Raw genomic sequence first — 21,381 nt, forward strand, 5'->3', positions numbered from 1 at the left:
TAATGAATTGTGAATGTGATCAGAATGGTGGTGCTGGTTGCGGCAGCGACTGGGCCGTATTGCTTGTAGGATCAGAGCCCTCTGTATTGCCCTCCTTCGCCCTGAACTGCGCCATGATGATATCCTTCTGTTCAGGTGGAATCTTGATGGTTCCTCCCTTGGTGGCTTCGTATAATGGACAGGTCTTGTTCGTTCTGATATGACCAAAAGCACCACACGAGGCACATCTTCTCGTCTTACTTTTACCCTTACCAATACCCTTGCCTCCAAATGCGTACGATCCGTCTGGCAACATGACGGTGTTGGCATCAATGATTGTACCTCCTGCGGCAGCAGCGAGATGAAGGGGATCCTTGTTTGGCTTTCTTCCTTTACTGAGCTTAGCTCTTTTCTGCAAGTTGGCAATCTTCTCCTCCAAGGCCTTTCTTCTAATCTTGTTCATTTCGATGTCGTTGGTTGGCAAAATCTCATTGGCGTTGACCATCGACATCTTGTCGCCCTCAATCTGCTTCTTGCGCTTGATGTAAGCTTTGATGAGACGAGGGTCGGTAACAAACTCCACTTTTCTCTGAACAACGTCGTTCTCGTCTCTCACGAGACGCGTGATCTTCAACACATTTCTTCTAGCAGACTGAACACCCTCTTGCTTGACCTTTTCTTCTTTCTCCTTCGCAAACTTCTGCTTCATATAATCCTTGTGATCGAGCGGTCTGTATTCCCTGTAGATGTCGTCAAGATTGTGACCTTCTCTGTTGTCGACCGTCAACGAACTTCTCTGAGAATACCAGATTCTAGATACCTCCTGCTCATAAAGCTTCTGTTGATATGCGGCCGTGGTATTCTTGGGCACAGTGTCCTTTGGAGGTGGAATGAGAGGTCTGAAACCGTGTTTTTGAGTGGCACGTAAGAACGAGAATCCAAGACCAATTCCACTGGGGTCTCCTTCACCATTGAGCTGGAGCATGGCCTTCGTCTGGTTCGAGATGATGAAGCTTCTTGAAAGACTCCATGGCGAAAGACCCTCGTCAATCGTCTCGTCTGTCTCGCCATCTCTTTCCTTTCTCTTTCTCTCGGCCTTCTCCTTCTCTTCATTCTCATGATCTTCAGTCTCTTTGCTACCCTCCTTTTCTCTCTTCTCTCTCCTGAGATCTTGCTTCCTAGAATCGTCATTGTACAACGAGTCAATATCGTCAAGAACCTGGGCGCCATGTTGCATACTATCCAAGAGGGTAGCGTCCTCGGGCGTAATCATAGCCCTGACCTCCTCCTCGGTGGGAACAACATCCATGTTTTTAATCTTCCAGAAACCTTGATCATCACCTTTTCTCTGGTACTCCATGAACTCCTTCAACCTTTGTCTATTTTGCATATCATTCTGATCTGGAAAGTGCAGCGAGATATCCTTCACCGAAAGACGAGCATTTCCATTTTTGTTCATGGTACGGTAAACGATCATCTTCAATCTATTCTTGGATGTGTTGGTGACCTTTCTGGAGTGTGGTGCCGGTACCTCGACCGCTGGGAATACATTACCGACAGCAAATAAATGATTGATAGCACGCAAGTAATGTCTCTGATGATTACCACATCCCAGCGATCTGATAAGAAGAAAGTCTGTGCTTTTGGGCTCTTGCTTGAAGATGGGGGCTCTGATCATGTTATTGTACAAGGTAGGAACAAAGTCACCCTTAGCAACATGACCAAAGTTCCAGAATGGCGACCGATCCTCCACACCAAGAACATGCGTTTCTCCGAGAGGCGCCTTCGGCCTCAGGTTGTCTTCCTCCTTTTCTTTTCTGTAGTAGTTGATCAATTTACTGCCCATGCCGAAGTTAGACAAAATGCTAGGATATTCCTCAGAATATTCCATAGCAATCAAAGGCGACGAGTCCACAGCTGTTAGGTCTGACGTCTTCTTGAAGATTTCTGTTTGAGTCTTTCCCTTATCCTTCTTCTTCTTCCGGACCTTGAGTTTGGAGAAGCAGATCAATGAACCTTGCCTGACTTGGAACTTGGCTCTGTGGTAAGCTCTGGCCTCCTCAGTAGACAACTTGATCTTGTAGTATGGTGTTTGTAAACGCATGGCAGGAACGGAGTGCTCGATATTCAAGTTACTCAATTGCGATCTCACCTTGGTATTATAGTTGTTGCGCAAGATCTCGTACTGCTTGTCGTTCGAGATGTTGAACTTCATATGCAAATGCTTCAAGTCTGTAGGAATGACGGCCTTAGATTTAGAATGGTCAGCCTTCTTCTTGTCTGGCACGAACAAAAGATTAGGGTCATTCATATTGAGCTCAAACTTCTCTGGAGCTGCTTGGCCATTGAAAATGTTCTCATCGTCGTAGAAGAAGTCATCATCCACAAACTTGTCGCTTGAGATACCATTGGTCTTCGTAGTTTCTTTATCGGAATCACCGGCATCCAAGATAGAGGCGTCATCCCAGTCGGCACTGGCAAGAACGAGGTCCTTACTGAACTCCGCAAACTTGTCGTACTCCACGCCATCTGAGCTTATAAATGGCAAAAGCTTGACGCTGACGGAGTTTTCCTTGTTGCTCTCAAAGTCAGCTATTAGTTCTAAGTCTTTCTCTGTGATTTCGACAACGCCATGCTTCTGTGATTGATCTTTCGTCACTCCTCTCTTTGACTTGAATGCTTTCTTTTGGTCCGGCGCCACTTCCAAACTGAGCTTCATCGGTATTAGGGGCTTGATGTTGCTTCTGAATGCAAGAGCCGGCCGGAGATGTTTGTAGTATTTTGGTGCCGGAAGCGACATGGTGTGGAAATTGACCGGCTTGTCTGGTTGATAGTCTGGGAAGTGTTTGGCCACCATACGTGATTTTTGGCGTGACTCCATATCCTTGACGAGTTTCTGGAGCTTGGATCTCTTGGCCGCTAGCTCTTCTGGAGATTTCCTCTTCTTCGGGATCCTTTGGTCAACCATCATGTCCTCGTCCTCGAACCCCAACTCGAGATCGTTAAGACCGTCGTCCTCAAAACCAAACTGATTGTTCATATCGTCAAGCATGCCCATATCGCCGCCTGGAATCTCGATATCTCCATCATCGCCAGGCTTATCGTCGTCACCAAAGAATGCATCAAACTGGTCGTTTGCCTGGTTCTGTAGATCCTCCTCTTCGTCTAGTCCATCAACGGTAAAATTATTATTGGAATCCTCGGCGCCAGGAACGGCATCCAAGTCGTCATCCTCGTCCGCCAATTCGTCGATATCCTCGTAATCTATGGCGTCATCCGCATGCTTGGTAGTTCTCTCGGTGAATATCTCATCAATAACCTTTTCGTCCGGCACTTCCACGTCGCCCTTGACAAGCGAATTGTAGAAGCCGTCACCTTCACCTGACTTTTTGGACCGGGCCGTGCCGTTGGTGCCGTTGGGTGCCATTTTGTGGGGTACAACTGAAAGGCTTGTTTTTTTAGAAGTAGTGGCACACTGATATGGTTGGTGATGGTGCACGGATGTGGTCCGTTGGTCCCCAGAAGACGCCAAACCAAGGATATAAATATTAATTGAGACGTGATTTGGGCACCTAGGGCTGATATATATACCTTTTTTTTCAATTACTTTATGATTTGTCTGTAGTCCACGTGTTGATCTTATGTCCGGTGTTTGACCTCTACGCACACCATCAACTACTCCATGAAGAACCTAGTTCTCGTTATCCACTGCACCCTGCAGCCAGGAGAGGCAATCAGATACAATTACACTGATGACACAGATTTCTACATTATATACAACTTTGACCTTCTTCTGAGGTACATCCGCAAGCTACTTGGTGACTACAAGAATACCATCGTTGTGCTTATCTACAAGCAATTGCCTGCTCTACTCGAGGCTTCAAAGCTCTTGTATGAGTGTAGTGAAGCAGAAAGGGCCAAGCAAAGGCTTGAAGACTACAAAATGCATTATAAGCGGCATTTGGCCCAGGCCACTGCAAACAGGACCAATGGAGTCGTGAATACAGACTTTGAAGTCAGACTACCCCAGGGTCAGGCCGATAGAATTTTTGGATTTGAAACAATCTATGTTTTCGATGCTACGGAAGTGCAAGATCACCTTCTGGAGGCGAATACGGGTGTCCAGCAGCTCCTACGATACCTTGCCTTGAAGCATGGCGCTTACTACGGAGCGCTTTCGGGAAAATTGGAAGAGTTTGAAGATCCAAGCACATGTCAACTTTTGGTTCTGTCGCTTAAAGGAGGGCTTAAGGAGGGAGAGCAGCATATCTTCTCGCCCAATGGTGAGCAGGTATCGGACAACATTGACTTGCATCAACAACTCGCTCTTGGCTGGGACCTGTGGACCAAAGTCCAGATGATCGCCAGGCTGATTGCTAAAAGAGAGGGTTGGGATTTAATTGACGAGGAGGTGAAGATGGATGAGTTTGAGGATCTCTACGAGGCTTATATCGAGGGCAATCCCGATGAGTTTGTGAGTAAAGCCAAGAAGCTTGTGGGTTTTGAGGAGGAGCCGCCAAAACCTGAGAGACCTCCGCCATTGACCTACGATGATGCAATCAAGCAGTTGGAGGCTGTTCTCAAGAAGTGAGGACTATCTGACAACTTGATAAATTTGGCCAAAATTGGCTCTGCATTGATCTTTCTTTTTGATTGAATAGGGAAGAAACTGCTTTACGTGCATCACTCTTTCGGCCTGGCCTTGTGCCGGGATCATACTGCCTTTTTCATCCGCATCAGGATTTTTTGCAACCATGACACAGAATACCGTCAAGAAGCAAGTGATTCTGTGAAAACTAACGATTTGTAAACTTTCGGGAATAGAATAGACTTTAAAAGTGCCACTGAAGAATTGATTTGCTTTTTTGCACTCTAAAACTACATGTTTTTGTCTCAGACATACCTCTACATTTCAGGGCATCGATTCGCGATATCAAGCACCTCAACTACGCATGTTCCATGAGTGCTGATCTCACCCCAGAAGCCCCACTTGAGAGTATAAAAAGGGCAGATTCCCTCGAATCTCAGCCCAAACAGAAAAAGCAAAAAACCCACAAACGAAAACTTAAAAAGATGCTTGCACCGCCAGAGATCACAGTGAAGAACGATCACTTAGTGCTTCCAGCCATCAGGTCCCTTGCCATTGATCTAGCAGGAGGAAGTGTACCTTCGCTCAAGGAGTTTGAAGTGAAGCACAAGGAGAAGGTGCCGAATGTTGTGGTGTGCTTGATTCCAGGGCTTGTCATGGACGACTTTGGTCAAACAGAGAAGGTTCTGAAGCTTGATAGCTCTAAGGCCACGAAACTCCCCTTTTTTGAGTCCAAATTCAAGGATATTATCCCTTTAAGGCTTCCGGGAAAGGCCAATGAGGTGTTTTCAATCGAACGAACGTTGATCAACGTAAAGATCACCAGAAAGTCCAAAGACGACATGATGGAACAGCTGCTGAATACACCAGTCGCCATCGAGAGCTTATTCGTGAAGATGCCAGATTGGATGGACCACGACTTCAAGCATTTTCCTGGCTCTGGCCATGAACTCCCGGACGATTGGTTTGAGACTAAACAGTTGGACCACGAGCCCAAGATTTTTGCATTAGACTGTGAGTTCTGTCAGACCAAGGAAGGAAGCCAGTTGGCTAGGATCTCTATCGTTGATTACGACAACAACGTGGTTTACGATGAGTTTGTGAAGCCTGAGAAGGAGATCATAGATTACGCTACAAAGTTCTCTGGTATTACCGAAGACATCATGGATAAGGCTACAACCACACAGCAGCAGGTTCGAGAAAAGCTTCTACAGACTATCTCATCATCAGACATTCTCGTCGGCCACTCGCTTCTGTTTGACCTCAATGTCTTGAAAATGTGCCATCCCAAAATCGTCGACACTTGCGTGATCTACGACCATACACGCAAAAAGCCATTCAAAGCGAGTCTCAAGTGGCTTGCAGAGACCTACCTTGGACGTAAGATCCAGGCCGGAGAAGCCGAGGGTAAAGGGCATTCCTCAGTGGAGGACTCCATTGCATGCTTGGATTTGGTCAAGTTGAAGCTCAGCAAAGGTCCCTTATTTGGCCAGGAGCCCGACTCTGAGCCCATTTCGTTGAGAATTGAGAAGGAAGGAGACAAGCCCGTAGCGATCCTCGACAAGTCTATGACTGAATGGGGTATCACTTCCGTCCATGCAGATACTATTAAGCAGGTTGTGGAGAGCAGTGATGATTTGTTGGTTGAAAAGATAGACGAGGCCACCAAAAACAGCAAAGTTATATTCTGCAAGCTTTCTGAGTACCCGAAAGGAGGTGATGACGAGCAGAAGGCCAAGCTAGATGAGCAGTTGAACAAGGTATGGGAGTCTTTGCCTGAAAATAGTACATTTATCGTCATTGGCGGTAGCAACGTCAGTCCGAAAATCCAGAAGCTTCAACTGACAAAGCTGAAGTACAGCTGGATGCAAAAACAGGGAAAACAGGTTGACGATCCAGAGCAGGTATGGACATTTGACAAGGACACTGAGCTCAAGAGCCTCGTTCAAGAGGCGAGAGCGTCTGTTTGTTTCCTTGGTCTCAAGACGGGCAATGCACCTTCTGTGTAGCGCTGTTTCTGAAACGCCTTTGATATAGATCCCATCAAGCGTCCATCCCATGCCCATAATGCATTCATCTCCTACAGCACAGTAACGATAACTTTATTCCTAATATACACAAGCTTTTCCTTCTTCACATGCCCAAACCCGAAAGAGACGAAATCTGGTCGTCCTTCTTGTCCATGCTCAAGGCCAGTCTCAAGTCCTTGTTCTGCTCAGGGTCCTCAGGCACTTCCTGAACAACCTCCACCACAACAGGATCTTGCAAGTACTTGCTGGCCTCCAAGTTCAATAATCCTGCAGGGTCGACGTCAGGAGCAGCGTTTTCAGCACTAGCAGCGTTGGTTTTGACCCAGCCCTTCAATTTCAAAGAGGCAGGTCCACCAGAGCCGTATTCAAGCGGATTGTACCATTCCTTGACCCACGTGACGGAGTCGTTGATATGGGACTTGGGTCTGTTGACGGGCGTGGCCGGCGTAGCGGATTTGGCAAACATGGTTTGTTTGTAGAAGGTAGAAGGTGTAGTTGGTGTTGATATTCGCACCAAATGGGTGCAAAGCTGGTGGGATGTCGACTACAAGGGAGGAGAGAGAAAGTATTAAAGGGATGAGGAAATTATGTTGATGACGTACTTGGTCAAGTAAAATTTGCCTCAATTGCTCTTTGAAATGACGGGTTGATTGCAATATCGTATCTGGTGTCCCCACTGGTCTCACTAGCCTAGGATTGATTGGTGCTCATAGTTCCAACGTTAATGAGCAGTCAGTGGTATTTAGTAGAGAAGTTTAGGGATGAAGCCTCTAGTCTTTCAATTATATGAAGTTGGCTTTTTCAAAGCACTGGCTTTTGCCCGAACTTGTGGGTACTTCAAAGCTTCTCATGCACTTACACTAGCACGGTTGTCTCACAAATACCCACTCCTCACAACCCTAGCTTTCTTCATCTTCAATTTTTACCTCATTCACTCCATTCGTTCTATCCCTCACCTCCCTCCTTCTCCACCGCTACACCCTCCTGGTCCTTGGACATTCGTTAATCGTTATATAAGTTAGTGTTCGTTACCCTGGTCCACGACGGTGGTTCGGCTGCCGTCCAGGTCCTCGGCATCGTCTTGCACCTCTTCATGATAGTCAGGCTGCTGCCTCCGAAGCGCCCTCACCTTTGCCTTTTCGAGCTTCTCCCTCACCTTTTGTCGGTGTCTCTCCTCGTTCATCACTTTCTGGTCGTACCACCGCATCATGTGCACCGGCTTGACGCCAAAAAACGCCTCGTACTGGCAAAATAGACACCCCGTGTTCTCGTCGACGCTGCGCTGGGGCGTCTGTGCTGCCTTTTTCTTCTTCTTGCTGCTCTTTTTCTTCTTTTTCTTCCCCGTTTCCTCCACGGGCGCCTCCACATGGCCCTGCTTTTCTCGCAAGTTCATGAAACGAAGCTGCTCCTCCACGTTGCAGTATGTGGGCACAAGCTTGCCGTTTCTGTCGTACTCAAACGTGAACTCACACGACGGCTCGTCGTCTCTATTTCTGTGTTCTCCCGCCGGTCCGTCCGAAAGCTCCACTTCAATATGATGCGTGGGCCCGTAGTCGTACAGAAACTCGGGGTCCCCCTGGATTTCTCCAATGTCGTAGTCGTCTTGTTCTAGATCCTCGTAGTCCTCGTATTCGTCCACGTTGCCTTCGTGGAGCCCTTCTTCGTCCTTTGTGCCGTAAAGAGAGAAACCCCCTCGTTCTGTCTCTCTGCTTCAACCTCGGCGATCTTCCGCTGAAGCTTCATGATCTCATCTGTATCACGTAGACTCACCACATCCTTGAGGCCAATCGTCAGGATCATCTTCTCCATCTCCTGCTTTATTAGCTTGATTTCCTCGAGCCCAAAGCCCATTTTAAACGGGTTTTCTTCCTTGGGAAACGGCAGAAAGTTGCCATTGCTTGAATCTTGCATCTTTCTATTCTCCATGTTTCGCCTGACCATCGAGATGAATTCCAATTTTCTCTGTGTATCCAGCTTTCGCTGTGCTTCCAGAGGCTTCTCTGGTGTTTTATGCGGGCCGGAAACGGCCTCTTCGGTACTCATAAGTGTCTGGTTTAAGTATGGGGATTTCTGTTCTTAGTTAATTTTTTTATTCAGGTGCGCAGCGCACATTTGCAACCGTGATGGAGGATCAACCACCGGTGTTGAGAAATATACTACTTAGTCTTTTTTCAATGTCCTTTGCTTTTCGGCATTCTGGACAACTTTTTCATCCACGAAAAGTCCCTTTCTTCTTCTGATGTTGTTCATGTACCTTCTGGCGACATTCTCTCTCTCGGCAAATGTTCCAAGCTCTTCGAGCTCTTCTTCAGTATGAGGCACCCAGAACGGATCAATGTCTAGCATGTCGAAGCCGTCAAACACAAGCTGGGGACTTGCGGCACCGGACGTTCTTTTACGGATTTCTTCAGAAAATCCAAACGCCTCAACAACGGGAATTCGAGCATTGATCGTGAAGAAAGGTGTGCCCTCTTTCATCTCTTCAGAAATGATGGAGCCTCCTCTTTTTTGAATCACAACGTACACCTTTCCGAGCACCTCTGGCGAAGTCTGGATTTCACAGGTGTACATGGCGAGGAAGAGCCTTGGAGCATTGAGAAGGAAGCCCTTGTGGATGAGCTGCTTAGTCTGTTTGAGGATTCTTCCTGCCAAATTAAGCAAAACCTCCTCGGTGTCGGGTCTGTAGGATTTTTGAAGAACCACAATCGTGCCTTGAATGGGCTCGGAGCAAAGTGGTCCTTCATGCATTGCCAATTGGAAACCTCCTAGAACGTTAGACTCAAATTCAAACCGTTTGGCCTCTTCATTCTCTTTGGCTAGAACTCTGCGGAATTGTTGGCCATTCGAGGGTGCCTCCACAAAAACGTTAGCACCAACTCGTTTCGGTCCAAAACTGATGATATTGTCCACAAAAGCCGTCACTGACTTGAAGATATCGAGCACCTCACGAGGAAGAGGATGCTGCTCAAGAACAGCGACAATCTTTTCATGAAACGAGGTAACATGCTTCTCGAAATCCTCTGGGTTGTTGGAGAGTCTAGAGTTCACCAACTCCTTGATCTCAAGCTCGCTCTTTGTCAAAAAGCTTGTCACCTCATCAGGCAACGGGAAAACGTCAATTTGCAAATCAACCTCATCCTCTTCAACTTCCTCCTCTTCAGCCTCACTGTCGTTTTCGAGCTCCTCCTTTGTGATTGACGGCTTGGCGTCAGCATTCAAGCCTTCTCTAAAAGGAATGACAGGCTCCTTGATAACCACCTCACACCCAGGCGCAAAACGGGTTTCAAGGTCTTTGAGACATCTTTCAAGATGAAGCTCACCAGCTACACACACGATAAGTTCACCGGAATCGTCATCAATGTACCACTCAAGAACAGGATCAGCTTTGGTAAGCAACTCCAATCCCTTCTCGAGCTTGTACAACTTAAGCAAATTGTCAGGCTCAATGGCCACTCTCATGATAGGCTTGTTGTGGATCAAGGTGGCTGTAGAGGCAAAATTAAGGTATGGTTTCTCCTCAGGCACCTCAGACATGATGGTAGCATTCTTGAGCACGAGGTCTCCCAAACCCACCAATCCAACAATGTTACCAGCAGGAACGGAGTCGACTCTGACGAACTCACGACCCATAATTAGAAGGAGATCCTGGATTTCAACATCCTCACGGAGCTGCTCAATGTTGGACGGGTGGTTTTTGCCCAAAGCTGGGTCATATTTTGGACCCACCACACAAACCCTCTGACCACGAGATAACTTACCGGAGTAAACTCTTGTGAAAGCAATAAGCGTTTCCTTCTCCACCTCAGTTTCCTCCTCTTCATCGGGATCCTCCTCGAACTCCCACTGGAACTGATCTGGCTTGGTTTCGAGGTATATTTCACCGCCGTCTTCTTGTTCCAAACGGGCATCAGCCAAAGCAGCAGCAGCATCCGAAGCTTTTTTGGCGATTTCACGAGCCTTTCGGCTTCTTTCTTGGAGTTCTTCGGCACTAGGAACAATGGTGGCTTCCTTTGGAAGCTCAGCATTGGGAATCGAGAGCATCTTGGAAATGTATGCGAGGGTATGTGAATCGGCTGAATTCGAGTCACACGCCTCTAGCGCCTTCTTGAAACCAGCATCAAGCAACTGCTCCTTCGTGGTTTCAGGAACAGCGCTGTAGATGCACTCATCCAAGATCTTCTCCATTCTCAGCTCCTGAGCAACAGATGGATTGGGCAAGTACTCAATCACGGCACCAAGAAGGGCATGACTCAAAGGTATCCATTGCGACATGATCAGATTAAGCAACGCCTTGTAGTCTGTAGAACGCAAATCACGAGGTGAGAGCTTGGAGCCGAGTTTGCTGGTGATCTTTTCGAGCTTCTCGTCGTCTCTATTCAAAACACAGGCGTCGTAGATATTCCAGATCTGTTCCAACACCAACGAGACAAAAAGCGGCTTGAGCGAAGACTGGGATGGTTTCAACTTCAGCCCCGGAATCACCTTCTTGTTCTTCATGTCCAAGTAGAAATCACCCCATAGCGTCTTGGACAAGGCTGCATGGGAAAAGCCTAGTTTGGCCAGGTATATGCGTGCAAAAGTGTTGATAGAAAATGCCCAGCCGTCCACGGCCGAAGCGAAAATGACATTGTTGTTCTCGGAAGAAAAGTAGAGATCCAGATCGGACTTCTCTACAAACTCCCCTTCAGCTCCAGCCTCTCTCCACTTCATATCGTCTTCCATTCGGTCGCCAGCGTAGAATGAACCAATTACGGAGTTCACCTGCTCGACAAGCCGCAGCAAGTGCTGGTACGCCTCGAGTGGCGAAAACTGCAATTCTGTGATCAACCGATCCATCTTGTTAAGCACCAAAAGCGGCTTCAAACGGTCCACCCAGCACTGTCTAAGCACATTGACCGTCTGAGAGCAAACGCCTTCAACAACATCCACCAAAACAACAGCTCCATCACACAAACGAGAGGCGGTGGACACCTCAGAGGAGAAATCAATATGACCAGGCAGATCAATAAGATTGATGAGATGCTCCTTGACCTCGGCCTCCTCCGAACCCTCCTTCTTTCTCATGACCCTGAAATATAGCGAAATTGCCGACAGCTCCATGGTAATGCCTCTTAGTTGCTCGTCTTCTCTGGAGTCCAAGTACCTGACCTTGCCTGCCATTCTCTGTGATATAATTCCGTTTGTGGCCAAGAGAGAGTCGCTCAAAGACGTCTTTCCGTGATCCACGTGTGCCAAAATACAGATATTCCTGACATTGGCCGTGGAACTCTGCAAGTCCCGGACTTTTTCTGGTGATAATTTCATGGTGGTGGTATCAGTACTAGTAAGTTCGCAGTGCGATGCTCATCTACTTGCTACACACCAGGATCTGAGTTTCACTTTTTTTACATGATTTGCCCGTTGTGCTGCTCGGAGCTACGGCAGAATCTCGTTTCTCCGGATGTTGCGGTTTTGGTTTGTGTCAGTGAAAGTTGCATCTATCCTTTCAACTTGAGCCAGGATGAGATGGTGAGGAAGCAGGTGCTAATCAGGACGAACGAGCAGGCTGTGATGCAGCAGATGCGCCGGAAGCTTGAAAATGCCGGTGTGGAGAAGCAGATGGTTGACTTTTTGCTGAAGCCCGATGGAGAAGTCATGGACGGTGTGAAGAAATGGAAGGAGAGTGATGGAGATGAATGAGTGCTCCAAAAGGGTGGGGTTTGTTTAGGGGTTTGTGAAGGTGTTTGAAAAGGGTTGAAATACAATTATAGAGAATGGACATTTACTGGGAAGTCGGTTAGGGTAGGTGGTGTTGATGTAGAGCTGAGAGATTAGTCGAAGGGAGGGCATCTCAAGAGCTAATAGCTATTAAATCGATAAAAGCCATGAGGTGGGGTCAGAACGATCTCATAATATGAGATCAGGATGTGGCCTCCAGGTCTTTCCGTCAAAACTGGTTTCCGATGTGTATCATCTATATATTCCATCAACTCCAAGCCATTGAGTCGATATTGAAGAATTTCAAATTGAGAACTCAGTTGTGTGATAAGGCAGTTTCAATCATTGTGAGGTCAATGGTTCAAACGAAATTTTTGGCGTCTTGTGTATTCACAAATATGTTTATATCAGCTATACGGTGAAAAACTTCGGGTCCGTGAGTACTTTCCGTAAAAGTTGAAAATCGTAAACCACGAAAACCAAATTTCAAAATCCATCTATACAACTTAAAAAGCCTAAATTCGCAAGATTGGCCTATTTCCGTCTTATTTGCCACCATGAAAAACGAAACATAAACAGATCTTCTCTAAGCCCTTATCCTTGTAGATAGACCGAAGGAAGGTTTTCGCAGCCACCCTTCATATCCCGATTTGTTCAAAACTTTCGAAAATAACAAAAACCACATAAAGGCTTGGAAGCTTCACCTTAGATTTCCGAGAATTCCCCAAGATTTCACCATATACCTGGAATAACAGTCCCTTAAGGGGCTGCTTTCGGCCCAGGTGTCTGGATGTCAAGGGCGTGCACGCACCACCTTACAGAAAGATTTCAACGAACACCACCTCGATTCTCATCTACACCTAAATTCATATAATAAGCCCCCATACACAATGTCAGATTGGAAAACCAACCTAAATGTTCCTGCGAAGGACACCAGAGTTCAAACAGAAGACGTGTTAACGACACACGGCAAAACTTTCGAGGATTTTAACTTGAAGAGAGAATTGTTAATGGGCATCTTTGAAGCTGGTTTCGAGAAGCCCTCCCCAATTCAAGAAGAGTCCATTCCTATGGCCCTTGCAGGCAGAGATATTTTGGCTAGAGCCAAGAATGGTACAGGTAAAACCGCGTCTTTCGTGATTCCTTCCTTGCAACAAGTGAAGCCTAAGCTTAATAAAATCCAGGCCTTGATCCTTGTCCCCACCAGAGAATTGGCCTTGCAGACCTCCCAGGTCGTCAGAACCTTGGGCAAGCATTTGGGCATTCAGTGCATGGTAACCACCGGTGGTACCAACTTGCAAGACGACATTTTGAGATTGAACGAAACCGTCCACGTTCTCGTGGGTACCCCAGGCCGTGTTTTGGATTTGGCCTCGAGAGATATCGCCGACTTGTCTGAATGTCCTCTTTTCGTTATGGATGAGGCCGACAAGATGTTGCTGAGAGAGTTCAGAAACGTCATTGAACAGATTCTTTCATTTTTCCCCGCTGGCAGACAGTCGCTCTTATTCTCCGCTACCTTCCCCTACGCCGTCAAGTCTTTCATGGACAAGCACTTGACGAAGCCTTATGAGATCAACTTGATGGACGAGTTGACCTTGAGAGGTATTTCTCAATTCTACGCTTTCGTTGAGGAAAAGCAAAAGTTGCACTGCTTGAACACTCTTTTCAGCAAGTTGCAAATCAACCAGTCCATTATCTTCTGTAACTCCACTAACAGAGTCGAGTTATTGGCCAAAAAGATCACGGAGTTGGGTTACTCGTGTTACTACTCCCACGCTAAAATGCCACAGTCCGCTAGAAACAAGGTTTTCCACGAATTTAGACAGGGCAAGGTCCGTAACTTGGTATGTTCCGACTTGTTGACCAGAGGTATCGATGTGCAAGCCGTCAACGTCGTCATCAACTTTGACTTCCCCAAAACCGCCGAGACATACTTGCACAGAATCGGTCGTTCAGGAAGATTCGGCCACTTGGGTTTGGCCATCAACTTGATGTCCTGGAATGACAGATACAACTTGTACAAGATCGAGCAAGAGTTGGGCACTGAGATCAAGCCTATTCCAGCCAACATCGACAAGTCTCTTTACGTCAACGAGAACGAGGAGACAATCCCTAAGCCATTCAAGCTTGACGAGTTGCCCAAGACCAAGGATTCCAGAAAGAACGGCTACGAGTACCAAGGTCAGCCGCAAGTGCCCCAAGGTGTGCCACAAGGTATTCCTCAACAACTCCCTCCTCAGCAGTTCCAACAAGTACCAGTTCCACAGCAACAACAGCAGTCACAGACGCCGCAGCAGCCTCAACAGCCACCACAGGGCCATCAATTTAACGGCCAGCAGGCTCCACAAGGCATGCCCCAATACCCTCAATACGGTCAGTTCCCACCGCAATACGGTTACCCACCCCACATGCAAGGACCACCTCAGTTTAACGGTCACCCACAGCAATTCAATGGCCAGGCTCAGAAACAATAGACGGCCCAGGCTATGCGTCATTCCCATTTGAATATCTATGGTGTCAAGGATTTAGAGTGACACCGGGAACTGACGACCTAAATGCGAAGAATCAGTTACGAATTAAAAAATCCAAAATAAAAAAAGAAAAAAAATCAAAAAAATCATACAAAAAAAAAGAAAAAAAGTTTATCTTCTCCCAGGCAACTCATCGCCTCGATCTCCACCCTGGAGAGTTCCCCAAAGCGCATTACAACCGTATCTAAGAATCGATGGTTCACAGGATGACAGCACGAGTCTACTGTCAAGAAACTAGCATGTTCACATAACGACGGGCCATGGCCGGCCGGCCATGCCGCCCAGTTCAACACAAGTCATTCACAACTTACCAGTTGCATTCACTTTCCTGTGCCTACATTAACGAGTTACGATTTCAGTTTCAGCTGATGCTTTGTTTGGGATGTTCCGCTCCAGTTATAGATTTTATTTTCACATCACTGGACATCCGAATTTGGGTTGTATTCATATGGTGTCTTCATTTCATAGTTTTGTTTTATTATTTCATTTTCAGGATTGTAGATGCGTACTTTGATTTGATGGAGAGGTCGATCACCATTGAGTCACTTATAAATAATTCTTCAATTTAAAGGCTTGGTTTCACAAGCTGGTGCATGTTTGCGGAACTTGTCGTAGACTCTACCTTCTCATTTTCTATTGGTCCTAGAAAAGCCGTTTTCCAGCATGCCGCTTATTCACGGTCAAGAGCCACAGAAAATATCAGACCAATTCAGAAAAACATTCCTCATCATATCGAAATATAACAAATTGTTACGCATCATATCGAAATATAACAAATCGTTAAGAACTTTCAATCGTCATCCACTGACTCAGCGCGATATCTGACCGTGTGGCTGCGAATTATGTAATTTATCTGGGCTGGCTAATTCGATCCCAACGGCTGCGAAACAGTCAGCGACCCATCACGAAAAGTTCCATCAGGTCAATAAAAAGACAACTCCTCTAAAAATTACGTTCAAATGCACAATCAAAATACAAAAGCCATTAAGAGTAGAACCCAAAAAGCTGCGGGTTTCTTTTTCGTCGGTTTTTCCATTGTACCCTCATCTCCAGGTTTTCGCGACTTCTGACTCCGTCTCATCTCTTCAGCTCATCTCTTCTTAACATGTGTGGAATATTGGCGGTCGTGCTAGCGAACCAGAAGAACAATGTCGCCTCCGAGCTCTTCGAAGGCGCCATGTTCCTCCAGCACAGAGGCCAGGACGCCGCAGGTATCGTTACCTGTGGAGCCCGAGGCCGTTTCTACCAGTGCAAAGGAAACGGAATGGCCAGAGACGTTTTCACCCAGCTGAGAATGGTCAACTTGGTGGGCAACATGGGAATCACTCACTTGAGATACCCGACTGCCGGTTCCAGTGCCGGCAGCGAGGCCCAGCCGTTTTACGTCAACTCGCCTTATGGTATTTGCATGTCTCACAACGGTAACTTGGTCAACTCGCTGGAGTTGAGGAAGTACTTGGACGAGACCGTGCACAGACACATCAACACCGATTCCGATTCGGAGCTTTTGTTGAACATTTTTGCGTCCGAGTTGGACAAGTCCAACAAGAGCCGTGTGAACAACCAGGATCTCTTTGCTGCTTTGACCTCCACCATGGAGTTTGTGAGAGGCGCCTACACGTGTACCGCCATGCTTGCCGGTTACGGTGTCATTGGTTTCCGTGACCCCAACGGTATCCGTCCGCTTTTGTTTGGTGAGAGAGAGAACGAGGATGGTTCTTCTGACTACATGCTTGCCTCTGAGTCTGTGGTTTTGAAGGCTCACGGTTACAACAAGTTTAGAGACATTGCTCCCGGTGAGGCCGTCATCATCCCCAAGGCGCCTGACGCCAACAACAAGCCCGAATTCAGACAGGTGGTGGAACCAAAGGTCTTCTCGCCAGATATCTTTGAGTACGTGTACTTCGCCAGACCAGACTCCGTTTTGGACGGCGTTTCCGTTTACAGATCCAGAATCGAGATGGGCAACCGTTTGGCCACCAAAATTAGAAAGAGCTTCCCCAACCACGACGTTTTGGGTGAGATCGATGTGGTGATTCCTGTTCCAGACACCTCGCGTACCTCTGCTTTGCAGTGTGCTGTCTCCTTGAACATTCCTTACAGAGAGGGTTTCGTCAAAAATAGATACATTGGCCGTACATTCATTATGCCCAACCAGCAGGAAAGACGCCTGAGTGTGAGAAGAAAGTTGAACGCCATGGAGTCCGAGTTCAAGGGCAGAAACGTGCTTTTGGTGGACGACTCCATTGTCAGAGGTACCACCTCGAAGGAGATCATCCAGATGGCCCGTGAGGCCGGCGCCAAGAAGGTCATGATTGCCTCTTGTGCTCCTCCAATCCGTTTCAACCACATCTACGGTATTGATTTGGCCGACACCAAGGCGCTTGTGGGATTCGACAGAACGGAAGAGGAGATCGCCGAGGTCATTGGCGCCGACAACGTCTTCTATCAGGATCTTCAAGACTTGGTGGACTGCTGCTCAAGCGAAAAGACGCTGACATTCGAAGTGGGTGTTTTCACCGGCCAGTACATCACCGGTCCAGAGGAGAAATACATCCAGGAGTTGGAGAAGATTCGGGCGCAGAACCAGCGTTTGAAGGAGGTCACCAAGGGTTTGAGCGTGGACGCTTGCATTGATGTGCTGGACCTTGTGGATGTCAAGGCTGAGCTGGACATCTCGATACATAACGCCGGCGACCACAACCCATAGGATTTGTAATTAATGAGCATTTGAGTAGAGAGAAAGTTGTAGGGTGGATCGTTGCCTTATAAAACTAAGGAAAGCAATTACAGGGAAAGACTTCAAGTGGAAGGGAAGTATTTGAGTTTGGAAATTTTCAATAAAAGCTATAATATGGCTTTCATGTTCTTTTGGTTGCAAAATCACCATTATATGATCAGCGCCCTATGAACCAATAGATGGGCGAGAAGCATTAGTCCAGGCACATTGTCCATATCTTTGACTCGGCATTGAAGAATCAAAAATCCATCCAATCAAAAATCATCATACTGCCAAAATACTTTTGTTCCTACCCAACCGAATGTATTTCAAACGTTGGCGATTGTTCGCTGATCATTCGCTAAGCGATCTACGGTTTCCACCTACAACCCAACTCCCCTCCAACCCAGACATCTCCTCCATCATCCTTCTACAATCTCTCCATGCTGCATCTCGTGAATTAATGCTACGCCAGAACCCGGGGCCCTGCACCTCGTATGTACATCTTCCTTACTCGACATCGTCGAACTTCTCGCCCTGGACCAAGTCTGGAATGTCCTCGTCAGCACCCTCGGCACCGGCGTTCAACTCGGTAGGAGCCTTACCACCCTGGATCTGCTCAGCCAACTTTCTCAAGGCCTCCAAGTTCTCAGCACCCAACTGAGGCAAGATACCTGGAATCAACTGGGTGATGTCCTTCTCCTGGGGGTAACCGGTGAAGGCAAAAGTGTTGCTCAGGGAAGCAGCCTGGACACCGACTCTGTTGAAGTGCAAAACCTTGCCATTGTCCTTGAAGAAGTTGGCTTCCTCGACGCCCTCGACCTTGGTGGCTTTCAACTTGCCCAAGGTCTCGACGAGCTTGACGTCGTCCACCTCCTTGACGACCTTCTTGGCCTTGACTCTGGCACCACCAACCTTCTTGGGGTTGGATTTTTGCAACTTGGCTAACTTCTCTGGATCAATTGGCATTCTGTGGGTTAGAGATTGTGGGTTTTTTGGAAGCATTGAAATTTTCTCGACACCATGGATGCGCACGACCGTGAAAACTGATCACGTGACCACGGACCGGCCATAGCCGGTCGTCTGCCACTTACGGCTGTGTATTTCAATTTTGGTGATGATTTCGGGATGAGCGATTGCTCAGAACGTGCCAGTTTTCTTCTTGTCAGTAGTGAGTATGTGTGGCTGAAGTGGATCGGAGCTAAGGGTGACTTGCAGGATTGAAAAGTGTACCCCATGGCGGTTTAGCCAGCTTTTGAAAAAATCAGCCCAAAAGAAGAATCCTTCAAACAACGAGTCTCTTGAGGTAAAGAGACTGCCCAGCTTTTCTTATGAATGAACTTCCGTGGGGTGAGTAGATCGACCTCTTGTGCTGCGACATTTTGGTTGCAAATTGCTACACACTGTCTGACATCAGCGACATCACCCTTGTATCTAATAAGTTAGAATGGTGCTTCAAAACAGCACCTAAATAGGAAGTGAAAATTGAATGTATAGGTGGGAAATTTACTAAGTAGGACCACATCTTAATTGTTTAGGCCTTGAGATGTCGCTGGTACCCCACAGTTCATCACTGTTGGCTGCTTTCACCAATCTCCCAGACCGAAACAGCAGTACTTATATTTACTACATCTTTTTTCTTTGACGTTTTATTCAACACCGAAGAAGCTGTCCCATTTGAGGAAGTATCGAAACCACCTATGTGCCCTGGCGTTTGCGTACTTCTCCACACTACCACCAATTCCCTCTACCAGATCTTAGTAAATTCAGATTTTATTAGTCCATTCAAGCAAAGAAGATTTTCATACTCGCTGTTCCCTTTCTTACCCCAGAAGCCTGTCATGTCGGCAAATTCGGCTTCCTTGCAGAGACCCCGTAAATAGACTTCAAGAAAAGCCTCACGCTGCACCACACTTAGCAACCGTTTTGCAACCAAACAAACACGCAAACACTTTTTATCTGAATGTTCAAGATTCAGTGAAAATCCAAAACCCTTTCATCTTACGGACCCCTCCGTTGACTCTGATCCACACCACCCCTCGTTGCTCAAAATCAACGGCGCGCTCTATCACTACAACCACACTTCTTTCTACAATTTTCACAAGAATAGGTCAATATCGCTCAGACCACTCATAGTTCATTCACATTGAACGCTAGACCCTCAGCAATAAACTGAGTCAAATCAGAAACACCACACCCGACTCAGTGCTGAAAACCCATCCAGTCGAATTCCGCTATGGCTCTGGTTATTGCTTCCTCCATCCCCGTGGGGCTTTCTTCAGGTGCCCTTTTTGTATATTCTGTTTATGGGCCTCAGCTCGCAGCACAATGTCACCTTGACTCGTCGCTGGCGGCAAACCTAAGTATTTCCGCTACTGTGGGTTCCGCTTTGGGTGGATTGATAGGAGGTTATGTCACCGACACTTTTGGTTCTCAGTACCCTGTGGCCAGCGGATGGTTGTTAGTTTCGTCTGGTTACTACTGGCTCCGTTCGCTTTATCTTCTGGGCGAGGATGCTGCTCATTGGATGCTTATTCTGGCGATGTTCCTTGTTGGAGCTGGTTCTACCGCTAGCTACTTTGCAGCGATAAAAGCGGTCACGGTGAATTCTCCAAAATGGAAAGGACTGGCGCAGAGCGTGCCTATTGCGCTGTTTGCCATCGCAAGTTTGTTGTACTCGTTCGTTTGTTCTCACATCCTCCATGGCGATGTGGGAGCGTTTCTCCTTGTTTTGGCCGTTTCGTCTTTTGTGATGCAGTTTGTGGGAGTCATTTTTATCCGAATTCCTGGCCACGAGGCCCAGAAGGTTGGAGAAGAATTCTCTCAGCTTTTAGATGAAGCAGAGGGACCTGTGGGTGAACCAGCTTCAATGGCTCCAGAAGCCACCCCTGTTGGCCCATACCACCACCTCGAACTTAAGGAAATTTTGACTCACAGTGTATTTTGGTCCCACTTTGCGCTTATTGCCGTGTTCCAGGGCCTTGGCCAGATGTACATCTACTCGGTGGGCTACATTCTCAAAGCTATCCACTACTACTTCACACACGCACAAATCAAGGCGGAAAACGTCGCAGACATTCCTTCCTTCAGCTCTCTCCAGGCTCTCCATGTATCTGTCATTGCTATCGGCTCTTTTACTGGACGCCTTACCTCAGGTCCTTTTGCCGACTACCTTGTTAACCGCCATGGCTGGAAACGTCATTCTGTGCTCGTCCTTGCTCTTGTGCTTATGGGTGCTGGTCACTCTGCACTTATCTTCCCTATTGAGCGGTACTCGCTGCTGATTTGGCTGTGCAACATCCGATTGGCTTTTATATCGTCGCTTATCGGTTACGCCTACGGGTTTGGCTTCACATCGTTGCCGGCCATTATTGCGGACCTCTTCTCCATGAAGAATTACTCCCTTCTTTGGGGAATCATGTACTCCTCGACGGTGCCTGGCCTCACGATGTTCACAAAGTTCTTTGGATACAACTACGATAAACACTCCGAGGTGGAGAACGGTGAACTTGTGTGCAACCAAGGGTACAAGTGTTACGACCACACGTTTGGTGTGACCGGGCCGCTTGCGTTGTTTCTTGTGGTGGTGATAATTGCTGTCGCTGCCTTTTACAGAAAGCGCCGGACCTAGACTATTTATTAATGCCATGGTGATAGAGACTGCTTGTATGTGATTTGTGATTTCACTGATGTGAATGCCATGAGAGAGGGTAGTCTAGACGTTTTGTAAACTAAGTTCAATGTAGATGCTTTAAACTAGCTCAAGTGTTAGGGTAACCTAGACCATATTGGTTTGCAGCCATTATAAGCACTTTTCCATTCGGACCCCGATTT

At 47.2% G+C, this 21,381-nt stretch overlaps 10 protein-coding genes across 10 annotated transcripts; 5 read left to right on the forward strand and 5 right to left on the reverse strand. All coding sequences in view use genetic code 12, as the record gives it.

Annotated features, from left to right (window-relative positions):
- Nucleotides 1–19: 19 nt before the first annotated feature.
- On the reverse strand, nt 20–3,406 carry TAF145 (Taf145p; the record flags this gene model as incomplete). The annotated part of the gene is made up of 1 exon (XM_025483167.1): nt 20–3,406. One exon carries the CDS (start codon nt 3,404–3,406, stop codon nt 20–22), a length of 3,387 nt encoding a protein of 1,128 aa, XP_025337380.1.
- Nucleotides 3,407–3,661: 255 nt separating this feature from the next.
- Nucleotides 3,662–4,570, forward strand: CXQ87_004732 (uncharacterized protein; the record flags this gene model as incomplete). Its single annotated transcript, XM_025483168.1, has 1 exon — nt 3,662–4,570. The coding sequence occupies one exon, from the start codon at nt 3,662–3,664 to the stop codon at nt 4,568–4,570; it is 909 nt and encodes a 302-aa protein (XP_025337381.1).
- Nucleotides 4,571–5,052: 482 nt separating this feature from the next.
- On the forward strand, nt 5,053–6,576 carry CXQ87_004733 (uncharacterized protein; the record flags this gene model as incomplete). The annotated part of the gene is made up of 1 exon (XM_025483169.1): nt 5,053–6,576. One exon carries the CDS (start codon nt 5,053–5,055, stop codon nt 6,574–6,576), a length of 1,524 nt encoding a protein of 507 aa, XP_025337382.1.
- A 124-nt stretch (nt 6,577–6,700) lies between these two features.
- Nucleotides 6,701–7,063, reverse strand: CXQ87_004734 (uncharacterized protein; the record flags this gene model as incomplete). Its single annotated transcript, XM_025483170.1, has 1 exon — nt 6,701–7,063. One exon carries the CDS (start codon nt 7,061–7,063, stop codon nt 6,701–6,703), a length of 363 nt encoding a protein of 120 aa, XP_025337383.1.
- A 552-nt stretch (nt 7,064–7,615) lies between these two features.
- CXQ87_004735 (uncharacterized protein) lies at nt 7,616–8,640 on the reverse strand (the record flags this gene model as incomplete). The annotated part of the gene is made up of 2 exons (XM_025483171.1): nt 7,616–8,263; nt 8,287–8,640. The coding sequence occupies 2 exons, from the start codon at nt 8,638–8,640 to the stop codon at nt 7,616–7,618; spliced, it is 1,002 nt and encodes a 333-aa protein (XP_025337384.1).
- Nucleotides 8,641–8,757: 117 nt separating this feature from the next.
- RIA1 (GTPase) lies at nt 8,758–11,901 on the reverse strand (the record flags this gene model as incomplete). The annotated part of the gene is made up of 1 exon (XM_025483172.1): nt 8,758–11,901. The coding sequence occupies one exon, from the start codon at nt 11,899–11,901 to the stop codon at nt 8,758–8,760; it is 3,144 nt and encodes a 1,047-aa protein (XP_025337385.1).
- A 1,283-nt stretch (nt 11,902–13,184) lies between these two features.
- On the forward strand, nt 13,185–14,771 carry DHH1 (DExD/H-box ATP-dependent RNA helicase; the record flags this gene model as incomplete). The annotated part of the gene is made up of 1 exon (XM_025483173.1): nt 13,185–14,771. The coding sequence occupies one exon, from the start codon at nt 13,185–13,187 to the stop codon at nt 14,769–14,771; it is 1,587 nt and encodes a 528-aa protein (XP_025337386.1).
- A 1,162-nt stretch (nt 14,772–15,933) lies between these two features.
- Nucleotides 15,934–17,538, forward strand: ADE4 (amidophosphoribosyltransferase; the record flags this gene model as incomplete). The annotated part of the gene is made up of 1 exon (XM_025483174.1): nt 15,934–17,538. The coding sequence occupies one exon, from the start codon at nt 15,934–15,936 to the stop codon at nt 17,536–17,538; it is 1,605 nt and encodes a 534-aa protein (XP_025337387.1).
- A 519-nt stretch (nt 17,539–18,057) lies between these two features.
- On the reverse strand, nt 18,058–18,516 carry EGD1 (Egd1p; the record flags this gene model as incomplete). The annotated part of the gene is made up of 1 exon (XM_025483175.1): nt 18,058–18,516. One exon carries the CDS (start codon nt 18,514–18,516, stop codon nt 18,058–18,060), a length of 459 nt encoding a protein of 152 aa, XP_025337388.1.
- Nucleotides 18,517–19,783: 1,267 nt separating this feature from the next.
- CXQ87_004740 (uncharacterized protein) lies at nt 19,784–21,178 on the forward strand (the record flags this gene model as incomplete). Its single annotated transcript, XM_025483176.1, has 1 exon — nt 19,784–21,178. The coding sequence occupies one exon, from the start codon at nt 19,784–19,786 to the stop codon at nt 21,176–21,178; it is 1,395 nt and encodes a 464-aa protein (XP_025337389.1).
- Between the last annotated feature and the right edge of the window lie 203 nt (nt 21,179–21,381).

The sequence above is a fragment of the Candidozyma duobushaemuli genome (assembly GCF_002926085.2).
Source record: "Candidozyma duobushaemuli strain B09383 chromosome Unknown F_B09383, whole genome shotgun sequence".
NCBI classification, from domain to species: Eukaryota; Fungi; Ascomycota; class Pichiomycetes; order Serinales; family Metschnikowiaceae; genus Candidozyma; species Candidozyma duobushaemuli.